This window comes from Panicum virgatum, chromosome 5K (genome assembly GCF_016808335.1).
Source record: "Panicum virgatum strain AP13 chromosome 5K, P.virgatum_v5, whole genome shotgun sequence".
NCBI lineage: Eukaryota > Viridiplantae > Streptophyta > Magnoliopsida > Poales > Poaceae > Panicum > Panicum virgatum.
The window spans coordinates 38943979-38957845 of NC_053140.1; the positions used below are offsets into that span (position 1 = coordinate 38943979).

General features: G+C 44.1%; 2 protein-coding genes across 2 annotated transcripts; one reads left to right on the forward strand and one right to left on the reverse strand.

Annotated features, from left to right (window-relative positions):
• Positions 1 to 782: 782 nt before the first annotated feature.
• LOC120707383 (GTP-binding nuclear protein Ran-1-like) lies at positions 783 to 3494 on the forward strand. The gene is made up of 7 exons (XM_039992273.1): positions 783 to 856; positions 969 to 1038; positions 1761 to 1817; positions 1912 to 2029; positions 2626 to 2715; positions 2798 to 2977; positions 3062 to 3494. Exons 1-7 carry the CDS (start codon positions 854 to 856, stop codon positions 3141 to 3143), a joined length of 600 nt encoding a protein of 199 aa, XP_039848207.1. The 5' UTR covers positions 783 to 853; the 3' UTR covers positions 3144 to 3494.
• Positions 3495 to 4489: 995 nt separating this feature from the next.
• On the reverse strand, positions 4490 to 5826 carry LOC120709918. The gene is made up of 2 exons (XM_039995542.1): positions 5396 to 5826; positions 4490 to 5311 (listed from the first exon to the last, which is right to left on the reverse strand). The coding sequence occupies exons 1-2, from the start codon at positions 5801 to 5803 to the stop codon at positions 4490 to 4492; spliced, it is 1230 nt and encodes a 409-aa protein (XP_039851476.1). The 5' UTR covers positions 5804 to 5826.
• Positions 5827 to 13867: the final 8041 nt, after the last annotated feature.

Here is a 13867-nt window from a genome sequence, read left to right on the forward strand (position 1 = left end):
GAGAGAGAGAAAACTAAGGAGTGGTCATGCATGCATGCAGAACATAAGTGGTGTGAGAAATATATGGAGAGAGAAAAAGAAGAGAAGCATATGGATGCATACATACATGCAGAAATATCACATGGGCTAGCAGAGTCTAACTATATAAATAGATAGTGGGCCTCATGCGCAAAGTTTTATTGGGCCAAATTAGTCTCACCAAGTCCTTCGGGCGATGCATCTCCAGTTTGTATATAGCTTCGCGGTTTTTAGAGTCAGGCTCTTAGATTTTCTAGTTCAAAATTTTGGGCTTTTTACCACCTCTAGTTCCGGAGGGACCTTGATTTTGGAAACGAGAGAGAAAATAGGAAGTGGATTACTAGTAAGGAAGTGAACGTGTACGCACCCGAGGGCGTAAGATGCCTTTTCGTCCCGCTTAGTCGCACAAATGAAGCTAATTAATAAGCAGGTTTACCGCCGCCGCCCATAAAACCCTCCCCAGCCATCTCCTCAACTTACCCCATGATAGGTTCATTGCACGTGCGATAGTCATACTATCGCACATGATTATATTTAGATAATATTTTTTTAAAATATTTTTATTTGTTCCAGAACAATTTCTATCTCTAGAAAATTTTTGAAACATTTTTATTTGTTACGGAACTTATCTTTCTTGAAATATTTTATTTTGTTCCGGAACAATTTCTATTTTTTATATCTCTAACCGATGTGTGCGATAGTACAGCTTCTATGTGTGCGATAGTACACCTTCTAATCGCATGTGCGATGAATAGAGGTCTCCCCCCAACCCGGCCATCCGTAACAGACCTTGGCCTCGTCCTCCTCCTCCCACGCAGGGAACCGGCCGCCGCCAATGGTGATCAACATCATCCCTTCCGCCGCCGCCGCCGCTCTTGTGCCGCGATTTCATCCTCGTCCGCTCCCTTCCTCTCACGTTATCGACCGTTGTCTTTGTTCCCTTCTTTCAGGCGCTCCCCAACCAGCAGACGGTGGACTACCCCAGCTTCAAGCTCGTCCTCGTCGGCGACGGCGGCACCGGTTAGTTTCTTTCTGATAACAAGTTTCTGTGGCTTGTGAGGTTGCCTCCTGATTAGTGCGATCATGGTACGGTTTTGTTTCGGAATACCTAATTAAACCACGATCGAGGAGAAGGGGCGACTGTTTTTCTTAGTTTCGATCCGAATTCGAGAGGACGTTTGTTTTAGTTTGGATATGCAATTGCCTGAGGAAGATAGCTGTGTTTGTTTACCTTATCCTGTAAGCGTTGCAGATTTGATACAAATCACATATAGTAAAAGAGATGAAGAGATCATTGGGGTTCACCAATAATACATTTTTGCTAGTTTAGATTTAGATTTGTGGACATGGGAATTTAGGATGACAACTTTTTGTCTTTCGGGTGTCTGTTCTACCAGACTTTTCAGTGTTATGCAACACCCTGTGTTAGCCTTGTAATAATAGTAGTGCTTGGTGCCTACAGGACCTGTCTTCCCCTGACGTCACAAACTGTTTCCTGGATGGCTCTGCTGCCCTTTGTGCAGAGAGCTCATTCAGAGTAGTTTCCAGTTTTTTCTTTTCCAATAAAAGGGAGTCGAACCTTGCTGAACTTTTGTAATTTCGTTGCTCTAAGTTATGAAATTCGTTCTCGCCCACGTTGGAAAAAAAAGGATGACAACTTTCTTGCTTCCTATATATGCATGTTCTTTTTATTTCTCTTTTCTGCATTCCATTCTGAATGCACTCATCTTTGCGTCGTGTAGGCAAGACCACCTTCGTGAAGAGGCATCTGACTGGCGAGTTTGAGAAGAAGTATGAACGTGAGTACCTATATTCTTTCGTAGCGAATTATGCATGTAGTTATGGACTCCTATCTCTTCTGTAACGAATTTTTGTTTATTGTGCCTGCTGCAGCCACCATTGGTGTTGAGGTTCATCCCTTGGACTTCTACACCAACCGCGGGAAGATCCGCTTCTACTGCTGGGACACAGCAGGGCAGGAGAAGTTTGGTGGGCTTAGGGATGGATACCAGTAAGTATTGTGGAGAAGAAATGTTGACTCAGAACTTAATGACACAAATTTTAAATTATATTTGTTGGTTTATATTCATATTTTACTTAGTAACTGTGTGAACTATGAGGTAATATGAATCAGTGACAGAAAATTTCCATCCGTGGGCTAAACAGCAAAACGGAAACAATAAATGACCAGTTGAGAGTGTTGGCTTTTTACCCTTTGCTTTAGTTCAACTTTGTAACTTTAGGGCCTTCTTTGTGTTGTATGGTACTATTTGTTCTGAGTTTTGTTTCAATGATATATGATACTTTTAGTTGGATATTACTGAATTTACTTTGTAACTTATCATTTGTTTCCTTTTTTTATAAGATATTATTTGTTTTCTTCAATTCCAACCTATAGTATACAGTGCTGGACATGATTGCTTTGAGGACTTTTAGTCATATGTGTTGTTCCTTATAAATCTTGGCATTAGGGATTTGTGTTTGTGCGCCATATCTTGTTACTCGTCAGCTGCAACCTGATATGTTGTGCTTCAGCACGTTACTGTATTATGTTGCATAAGACAACTCGGAAGTTCATTCTAGTTGTAAATGACTTTTTTTTTGCAGCATCCACGGACAGTGTGGTATCATTATGTTTGATGTAACTTCACGGCTGAGTTACAAGAACGTTCCAACTTGGCACCGTGATTTATGCAGGTACATGTAAAGAACCTGACTTAACAAATGGTTTAGACAACCTAATAACCTAATGCTAACATACTAAAAATCCTTGATACAGGGTCTGTGAAAACATCCCAATTGTGCTTTGTGGGAACAAGGTCGATGTGAAGAATAGGCAGACCAAAGCAAAGCAGGTGACTTTCCACAGGAAGAAGAGCCTGCAGTACTACGAGGTCTCAGCTAAGAGCAACTACAACTTCGAGAAGCCTTTCTTGTATCTGGCCAAGAAGCTTGTTGGGTGAGTCTCAGCTTCTACCTTGTTGTTCTTCAGCAATCTATTTATTGGACGTGCGTAAACCGACCTATTTTTTTGTTGTGTCAGTGATGCCAATCTCCACTTTGTTGAAAGCCCTGCTCTCCTTCCTCCAGATGTCACAATTGACTTGGTCGCCCAGCAGCACTAAGTGTCCTACAGAGCACCATGGAAACCATAACTTCTCGCCACATTCCTTGCTTCTCAATTTTCTCACCGCTTGGTTTTTTGCAGGCATGAAGCAGAGCTTGTTTATGTTACTACCCAACCACTGCCAGATGACGACGACGACCTGATCGAGTAGGTGTTGCTCAATATCATTGCCCGATTATAATCTTATTATTCCTTGTCATCAGCAAACCTATGTACTTTAGGATGAAATTTTTGCAGCGGACAAGGTGTTTTGGTGAATGTCTTATATTCCAGTAGATGTGATGAACTCGTCTAATTTAGCCATGGAAATGATTTAGTTGTCGAATAAAACATCTGTTTCTCCTGTAAATGTAAAGTTATATCCACTCGCGCCCCTGATATGTCCATTATTCTTTCTTGTCAAGTTGATTTGGTTAACCCATCCAAAGTCAATACAGTGAATGTAGCTAAGTTTAAGTTCACTCTGAATGAGATCCGGTACGGTCAATTGTTGCAAATGAGCGCCAGATCTTGGAATCACATTCTTTGCAGGTGCAAAGGTAATAATCCACTTGAGCAACGTGTTAACTCATAGGCTTACAAGTACTGTCATTAAGTTAATAAGAAAACACGAAAGGTTTACGGGGTTAGGTTTATTATGGTGAACATTGTCACTTGGGCTCAAGTCTGACTGGTGCTAGTAGTTTTTTTTTTGGTGAAATCTATTCACTTGGGTTTGGGTTCAAGTCTAACTTTTGCTTGTGTTTATAGCTAATTATTTCTTCAGGTCGACCTTCTAGGTATGGCTAAGCAAACGCACGGCTAGATAACTAGTTAACTGGGCGTTTTCATAAAGATGGTTTTGGATCAAAATCTGCTAGGATTATGAAAATGGATACATCCTTGTCTTCCAAACAGTAAGAAGTGTTATGTTCAGTGATTGAAAAATGTTGTCCATCTTATTTCTTAACCTTAACCAAATTTGCTTATAAATTGTAATAACATTTCTAGCAGTCATATGTGATGTATATACACCAAATTAAGTGTAGCACTACTAGATCTGCTTTTTCTTTGCAGAAATTTCTCAGCTCATATTAGAAATTTGCTTTTTAGAAAAGATCCTGCAGACTACTAGTATCATCTTTATACTACCATGATCAAGCACATGCACCAAAATATCTCCAAAATCCAAAACAGAAACAAATTGTCGATATGGACCGACAAATTGTGCCACAAAATCACGCATTTCAGTACAAAACGACCGAATTAATCTATTCTTTCATTTTGTCAAGCGGGTAGAAACATGTAACCACTGTAACAGACATACAAGATGGGAGTGAAGATGCATAGTGATCCTACAAGTATTCAGAATTGAGATCCTGCAAATCTCCCCTTGCGCTTCAAGATCACATTGAGCACCTGCAGGTGTTCATCGTTTGTGATATGGAGATGCGTACGGAGGTCACTGAGCAGTTCCACCTTCTCCCAGCTCAGCGCTTTGCCGCATGCATGGAACGCCTTCATCAGATTACTGTAGGCCTCCAGCTCCAGATTGTGGATGTGTTCCTGCACCGTCGCCTTCTGATCGTTCAGGGTCTCGCTCTCGCGTTTGATAATACCACGTGATTCAGCCACGCTGTCACAATGTTCTTTCTCGCTTGGTTGCAGCTGACCGGCCTTCTGATCGTTACAAGGCCTGCTTGCATGAGCTGCCTTGCAATCCTCACCGGCTTCCATGCTCCTGGTTCTGCTGTCGCTGTTACTGCTGCTACTGCTGCTGCCATCCAAGGATGAGTCAGACTCACTATCGCTTTCAGCTTCGGAGTCCACCTTGTTCTGCTGCTTCTGCTGCTGCTGGTGGTCGTCATCGGAATTACTGCCTGCTGTAACCACATCACAATCTTCGGTGCTCATATCAACCTGCTTGTTCAGGCACACGTTTGGGACAATCACTTCTGCTTCATATCTGGGCTCTTCCTTGGCACAAGGCCTCTTGGTGGTGCCCTCAAATCTCTTGCCATTGGGTATTGTCTTAGAACCCAACAGGCCGAAGCTCCTCTTCTGCAACAGCGGTGTTGAGCCTGGCAGCATGGGCTTGTAGCAGCCTTTACATCTGCCGGCGCCCATGCCAACGCCTCCACCATTGGCGTGAAACGGCATCGTGCTCGGGACGGCGATCTGGTTATCCTGAAGCAAAGAAGCTCTGCAGATGTAATACAATCTATTGCGCGCGGGTGGAGGAAGAGGAACCGGCGATGGCGATGGCCTTACCTTGTGGAGCGCGACCCAGACGTCGTCGTCCCTGAGAACCTGCCGGATGCGGAGCCTCTGCGGCGGGACCGTCAGGACCTTGGCCGCGCCGACAATCTTGACGTCGAACCGGCGGTCGGCGCCGGCGGCGGGGCCGCGGACCTCGGCGCACTTCCACAGGCAGTCGTCGTCGTCGAACACCTCGACCATGTCCCCGGCGTCCAGGTCCCGCGGCACCGGGGCGGGCGGCGGGCGCGGCCGGACCGACTTCCTCGAGATGCGGCCGGACACCTCGCCGCCGCCGTCGTGCCACCGCAGGGTGTACGAGTGGCCGTTGCCCCAGGTGACCTCCCCGACGCGCCACGCACCCACCGGCAACCCCGCCTCCTGCGTCCACACCTCCACCTGGCTCCCTTTCCTGATCCTCATCGCTCCTCGCCGCCGCCGCCGCGTACCCTACCACCCTCTCTTCCCCTCCTTCAATTCGCTCCCCACTTCTTGGACTCGTCCTCCCACCAACGCGTGAGGAATCGATCCCTAAGCAGCCCAAGAGCCGAACCGCCTCGATCGGCGGAGATATATAGCTCGCCGAGTCGGCGGGGCCCAAGTCCGCCCCTGATCGGGAGCCGAGTTCTAGGGCGACTTCGATCCCTAGTCGCGCCTTGTGTATGGAAAGGACATCGGCTCGAGACGGATCCGATCACGAGGCGATCAGAAAAAGGGGAAGCAGAATCGACGAGGAAGATACACCTAACGCCGAGCAGATGCACCCGCAAGTCGGTTCCGGCGATACCGGCGAATCGCGGCGGCGGCGGCGGCGGCGGCAGACCAGCGGAGGATTCCAGTTGGAGTGGCGGCGGGGGCGGAGTGAACCCGAGTAGTGCTCGTGCTATAGTCGTAACCCGCCGGAGTCGGTTCCGCTCCCCGCACCCGCCCCAAAACCCGAGTAGTGCTCGTGCTATAGTCGTAACCCGCAACACTAAAAACTGATTATACTGCCCATATTTGATGAGAACATTGTTCTAAACAATATGAATCTGGAATAAATTAAATAACACAGTAAACCCAATGGATCCAATTCCAATCTCCTCTATATGATATGTCGAACTTGACAAATAGAGGCCTGTTTTGTTTTAGGCGACGGTGTGCCAAAGGCAAAGTTTTAGATATATCCTTCGCCATCCAATATATACCTTCAAATTATTGTGAAAGTTTGATTTTCAACTTTAACTATAAAATCGAATAACAGAGGCTATCTAACCACAAATTTGGTTCTTTGTATGGTTTCGAAGTTGGTTTTCTATTTTATAAAAAATAAAATTAAAATTCGAACTAAAAATTAATAAGTAATTCATTTTAAATAAAAAATATCAAATGGGTACAATTTTTTTAAATATCATGGAAAAAAATAACGCGCTATTTTCGCGCTATAGCGGGACAAAACAAGTGCCGCAACGCTATTGCTAATTTTCACGCTATTAGCGCTATCGGCGCTATTTCGCGCTATTGCGCCGCTAAACGCGAATAGCGCATAGCGTCGCTATTTTTCCGCTATTGCTACCAGGTCTAAAATAGCATGCGCAGCCCATTAGTTATGTTCAAATATCAACTTATCATCGATTATGTTGGCTGTTATAATATTAGAAACTCATGGATTATGTTAAAAATTCATGGATTATGTTGGCTATTATTATGTTATCAACTTATCATAGACTTTTATTTTTTTCCTATCATTTATAAACAAATAGCGCGCTATGCCGCTATGGCTAAGCGGAGTAGCGTTAGCTGATTGCTGCAGCTATAGCGCATCTACAGCGCCAATAGCGGCCAGAAAAGGCTAAACGCTATTTTCAATAGCCCGCAATTTTTTCGTTGTAAAATATATAACCTATCTATTGGCACTATATATACTTGTCAGGTATTTAAATCCATATATACTTTTGTGCTTACCTAAAAAATAAAATAAAAAATGAACACAGTATCCTGAAGGTAAATGATGAACTTATTTGACCAGAAACCCATCGGTATCAGCCGGAACTGTGACAAGGCAAACGCCACGAACAACAATTCATAAAGCCGTCAGAAAAAAAATCTTAAAGCCAAGAATGATGGCCTCAAATATCGACATAGTTCGTACTCCATTTATATAGACAATAGATGACGTTTAAGACAGCGATACGGTCTTCAAAGTATAACTTTTACCGTTTATTTTATAAAAATATTTGTTGAAAAGTGATATATATATATATTTATGAAAGTATTTTTTAAGATAAATCTATTCATAATTTTTACTTTTTCAAACTTAATAACTTAAAAGTTATTTATGATTTATATTCCCAATGTTTGACTCAAATTTTGTTCAAAACGACATCTAAATCCTATATAGAGGAAGTATAAATTATTTCAAAGGCAGTAAGGCGCCTGGGTTCAGTCACAACCATACCGCATGGTGTGGGAATTAAATGAGGAGTTTGTAGTCACAACACAACATGACACCCATGCGGGCTGATAGACGCTCAGCTAATATGGCTGATAGTCAAGTTGTTATTGGATACCCACTATCTTTACTCAAATCCATATCTGTTATATTTGGGTAGGATATAGATTATTCATCTCAACTTGAATATGGGTAGGATATGTATAGATAATACCTACTTTACCCACGTACCTGTTAGTTAGTTCTTTTATATTCTCTTATGTTCCGTAGCTCCACTCTTGACTTAGGGTCCACGTGTATGTGTAGCTACACTATTTTGCACAGAGTAGCTGCCGGTTATACTGAGTCATCTCCAAAAAATTTCAGTCAATTTTGATAAAATTTTATAATGTGAACGCGAGGTTTTATTTATAGGGTCCGGCTCTTGACGTGGGGCTCACGTGTAGGTCTAGACACACTGTTTTGCACAGAGTAGTGCCGTTCATACTGAGTCATTTCCAACAAATTTTATTTAATTTTAATAAAATTTTATAGTGTGAACGCGATGTTTTATTTTTAGGGTCCAGTTCTCCATGTGTGATCCATTACAAACAACAGGTCTATTGTCTACCCATTAGATTATCAATATCCATTGGGCAATTATCTACTCGTTTGGGTATAGATTAATTGGAAATGGATAACTTGTGGATATGGGCGTGGGTAACCCACTCCCTCCCCAACGGCAACGTGAGCTGATAGACGAAGGTCGACGACGGCATTTGGATTTAGAATTGATGCTAATGAAGCCCAGAAGCCTAGAAAAGGATAGAGCTCACTCCTGGAAAAGGAACTTTTAGGAGCGAGCAAAGATGTATTTTTAGAATCGAATGGGATACCCGCCTCTAGTTCTTGCACCTAAAAATTGATTTGTACGGGGTGAGCCCATGACCCCTACAAATTATTTTTCAGAAAATAAAAAATAAACACTTGAAAATAGAAAAAGAAAAAATATCTCTGCTAACCGGCCACCACCACAAGCCCCCTACTATTGAGTTACAAATCCATTTCCAGAGTGGATGACGTCATCGCTCGCCTCTAAAAATATTTTTCTATTTTATTCTAAAATAAATTTAAATCTTTAAATATAGTAGAACAAATAAAAAAAGTGAAACCTCTACACTATGATTATTGTAAACTATAGATATAGAAAAAAAATATTTTGATATGGAACTACTCTATATTCTACATCCAAAATTGTTTGAAAACAAATTAAAACTTGTAGGTTTTGAAACCAGAGAACTTATAATAATTTTTTAGACTATCAAATGACCTTAAATGAAAAAGTTTTCAACTATAAATTTTAGACCTCGTTGAGCTCTACAATTTTGGTATATAGTTTGTCGTCATCTGAGATCATATGAAAAAATATGATTTTTCTTTTGCATGAGAACATTTATAGAGGCGGGTCATGCCATCACCCGCCTTAGAAATGTATTTTAAGGGGTGGGTGACGCCATCACCCATCCCTAGAAATTCATATTTAGAGGCGGGTCAACTACTACAGTAGCCCCGTTTCATTTGTAGGCCCCTGAAAAAATAGACGTTGCTACAAATCATTTTTGTAGCAGTGGTTGTCATTATATAACCAGAAGTATCATATTTTTTTTAAAAAGCTTATTTACATAATATGTGTACATTTTTTTTATACAAAACTACTCATGGAGAAAACAAAACCAAGAAAAAAAACAATAGACAACTAAATAGTTTCGGACTGTCTTTTAACGCCACCAGGTGAACATATATAGCTAACACGAGGACACACTATATCAGCAATTACAGACCATCATCCCTCAGTGACATGGTCAGTTGTGTTGCCTTGCTACATTTCACTTCTCAACACCCTCCTCTTTGCTCCATGAGCCTTGTCTATTGGATCCGAATCCAACGTTGCGGTCAGCATGCCTGATCCTTTCCAGCTCGATACAGCTCCACTGTTTTGTGGCATTATCGTAACATGCGCGACCATCGTGTGCCCGTCCCCTTTCTCTACCAGGACACCCAATTCTGGTCACATATATTAGTGAGACAAATATAAGTAATACATGTAAAAAGAAGTTGAATATCTTCACATCGTGTACATGGTCTCTCTAGAGAAAACATTTCACAATATTTGTGTACTGAGGATATATATATATATATTATCGATAAAATAGTTATTACATATTTCCAATTACTACTTCTAATAATTGGGACTAATGATTGGGAGTAGAAAAGGTACCTTTTTATCGCTATTCTCATGATACATGAGTGAGAGCAGCATGGTTTGTCTACCTTTATTTACACGAGTGGGACGCGACGCGTCGCAGAAGAGGCGTCGCGGCGCTGTAGGTGGGCCCGCGCGGCACTGTGCTTCTTCTTCCTCTCGATCTCGCGATGGTGATGGCCGCGGGGTTGGGGAAGGGGGGTGGCCGGGGTCCGTGGGTGGTAGGTGGGGGGAGCGGCCGCCGGCGAGGTCGCCGGCGGCAGGGGTGGTGGCGGGCGGCGGCGGCCTTTAGGTTTCGGGTTGCCGGGGTCCGAGGCGGCTCCATGGCCTCCGGCTATAGAAAAGGAGGGGGAGGGGCGGCGGGGGCGGCGGTTCGGCCGGCGGAGGGCGATGCGGCGCGAGACGGGCGGGGCCGGACAACCGGTGGGCGGTGGCCGGCGGCGGGGGCGAGAGAAGGCGGCGGCGGTGGTGGATAGACGGCGCGGCGGCAAGATTGGTTATCGTGGCGGTGGTGGAGAGCTGCGGCAGAGGCGGCGGAGGCCACCGGAGCCAGGGGAGGCGGTCGACGGCGGGGCGGGCGGGGGCGCTCGGCCTCTGCAAATCGCAGAGAGCGATGAATAGGCGTCCCCAAGCTCTACCAAGTAAAATTGGTTTCTGAAAGGATCTTAAGATGCCTAGAGGGGGGGTGAATAGGCAATCTGCAATTTAAAACACTTAACAAAAGGAGTCAGACACAGACTAGCCCGGATACTCCGGGTATATGCCCGGATACTCCGGGTTTGGTGGTCCGGAGTATCCGGAGCTATATCCGGAGTCTCCGGGTTTGAACAACCTGAACCGAACCTGCAAGAATCTCTGTATGAAAAGTAGATCGAGCTAGAGTATGAGTACCAGGGGTTCCTTAAGGTTGATATCCAACAAATAAAGTTCACTAGAAACTCGTGAGTGAGTAGATCGAGCTCAAACCCTAGAAAAGAAGTCTCACAAGCAAATGACAACGAAATTAAGTAAACTAAGACAAGGAGACAAGGATTTGTTTCCCGAAGTTCACACCCGAAGGTGCTACGTCTCCGTTGAGGAAGGATTCGAGAGACGGTGCTCAAGAACCCCTATGCTCCTCTCCCAAGGGCGAGATCACCTCTCAAGCCCAAGGTTACTTACTATGGATTCCTCGGTGAGGAATGGAGATTACAAACTTCTTGTGCAGCTCACAATCTTGGTTGAGCAATCACAAGCACGCCTAGCCGTCTAGGAGCACAAGGCTCCAAGAGTAACAAACTTGAATCCGCGGGCTTGACCAAAACCAAGCGCTCAAGAGATGGGAATGAGGCTCACTCGCTTGAATCCTTGCTCTTGCTTGCTTCTCACTCAAATCCCTCAAGGGAATCACTCAAGAATGGAGAAGGGAGAGTGAAGGAGCTCTTTTTGGCTTAGGTTTGAGTTCTGTTCGTTCAAAATGGCAAGAGAGAGGGCTGAAGGGGTATGGAGGGAGTATTTATAGTCTTCAGCCCAGAAAGAGCCGTTGGGCGAAAGGGTACCCGGAGACTCCGGGTATATGCCCGGAGACTCCGGGCAACCCTGAGTTTTCAGCCCAGAAACAGCACCCGGACACTCCGGGCAATGGGGTCCGGAGTATCCGGCCCTATACCCGGAGTATCCGGGTCAGGCAGGAAAAAAACTTCGGTTTATGGCTCCTTTGAGTTGTTTTGTGGCTCACAAATGTTTGTATAGGTTCTCTTGAGCACAAGATCTAAATCAAAACCCTTGAACCAAGTCCCTCTTGATAGTACGGCATTCCTATACTCAAATTACAAAATCAAAATCTAATTTCTTGAGTAAACTTGAACTTCGCTTTTTCATTTCCTTTTCGAGGGTCGTATATCGTCACTTGATTCACCTATACATGTTCACCACCTGCACACATGCTCAATTACACGATTAAACGCACATGTGTTTTGTCATTAACCACCAAAACCCACTTTAGGGGCCTAGATCACTTTCAATCTCCCCATTTTTGGTGATTGATGACAACTCACATGTAACTCATTTGATAATCATAAAGCGAAAAAACATCTAGCATATAAGAGCTCCCCCTAAATGTATGCCATGAATTTTGAATTTCAATTTTGACTTGACATGTCAACAATTGGCATATTTATCAAGAGAAACACAAAAGCTCTTATAAGTTTTACAGCGGGGTGAACAGGTGAGTGCCAAGAATATGTGTGATGCATATGACAAGTTATCCACTCAATAAAAAGTGTATCTGTCAGCTGGACCCGGAGACTCCGGGTATAAGTCCGGAGACTCCGGTCAAGATATCCGGAGAATCCGGCCTGTAGCCCGGAGTATCCGGCCTTTCTGAACCAGAACACAGAAAAAACAGAAAAAACAGAAAATCCAGAGCTCAAATATGTCACACACTAGCAGAAATTTCTTAAAAAATAACTCAAGTTCGACAGCTAAGCATAGAGTAGCACTCATTACAACGGATCTCACACCACATAGTCCTTACGAACGATCAAGAGAGTTTTAAAACGAAGTGGAAACGACATAAGTTCGATACAAAGGCGACACATGCCCAAATGAGTACATATATGGCATTTTCACTCCCCCTTTGTCATCAAGTGCCAAAAAGGGAATGAAAAGACGCAAGAAGTCCATCTACTCATCATTTTCATCTTGGGCGGCATCCTCGGAGGTATCCTCATCTTCATCGGAGTCGGGGTGCTCACGATAGCCTAAGGGCTCATCTTCTTCGGTCTCCTCATCCTCATCAAAGATCTCTTGGCCACTTGGAGGAGCACGGCGGGAGGAAGAAGTACGGCGACGAGGAGAACGGGGCTGACGACGAGCACGTGGAAGTGGAGCATGAGTAGCGGCAATAGAGGCCTCATCGGCGACATCCCACTCAGCAAATGGATCATCAAAGTCCGGGAGCTCGCGGTGAGGATCCAAAGGAAGTCCCAAATGACCCCGAATCTCATTGATGGACCTTGAGTTCTCATGCACATCATTTGCAATATTCCTACACATTCCAAAAATGCTGCGGAGGGCCCTCTTCACAAAGGAATCATGATGACGGTGACGAGACGATGAAGAGGCACCCACAGAAGATGGAGCATGATCATGTCTTGGATTTCTTGTTGCACCGGCATGAGCGGGAGGAAGAGGTGGTGCATCACCTGAGCGGGCACGCAAGTGGAGAGGCTCGTGCTTAACTGTCTTCGGAAATGTGACCTTGGTCACCCTCTCTATCATATACATGATGTAAGGTGCAGCAGGAAGGGACTTCTTGGCTTCAATCATAGTCCTTCTTAGCTCATTCCAAATGAAGTCCATAATGCAAAAAGGTCTACCACTTGGCAAAGTCCGGGCTAGAAGATTCACTGCATAGTATCTAAGTGCCACCGGATCACCATCCTTTGCATCAATGGTTGCTCTAAAGAATTGATTCATTGCATAGTAAACCGGCAAGAGATGGTTTGCTTTTCCTTCTTGAGCACAAATAGGATTGTAGAACAAGGTGGGTACTTAATATGTCTTGAGTTGTTCCTCCACATGAATAGGATCTCTCTTCTCATCCTCAGTGCCAAGTCCAAGTAATCTAGAGAAGGTCATGTAATCCACTCCATATTTTACTCCTTCGGTGGTCCAATAAAATGCAATCTCATTTTCATCATAATATAAAGAAGAATGAAATTGATCAAGGATCTCTTCATTCCAATCATAGCGAAAACCCATAATATCATAGAGACCCATCTCCTTGCACTTTGCCATAGCCTCATTAAAGAATGGATCCTTCATGTTCTCA

Bases quoted from the DNA above. Each gene is read 5' to 3' on its own strand.
- LOC120707383 (XM_039992273.1), top strand. The intron at 1,039-1,760 runs GTTAGTTTCTTT...TGCGTCGTGTAG, and splicing joins CGTCGGCGACGGCGGCACCG to GCAAGACCACCTTCGTGAAG. The intron at 1,818-1,911 runs GTGAGTACCTAT...TGCCTGCTGCAG, and splicing joins GTTTGAGAAGAAGTATGAAC to CCACCATTGGTGTTGAGGTT.
- LOC120709918 (XM_039995542.1), bottom strand. From the start codon at position 5,803: ATGAGGATCAGGAAAGGGAGCCAGGTGGAGGTGTGGACGCAGGAGGCG. The intron at 5,312-5,395 runs GTAAGGCCATCG...TCTTTGCTTCAG, and splicing joins TCTGGGTCGCGCTCCACAAG to GATAACCAGATCGCCGTCCC.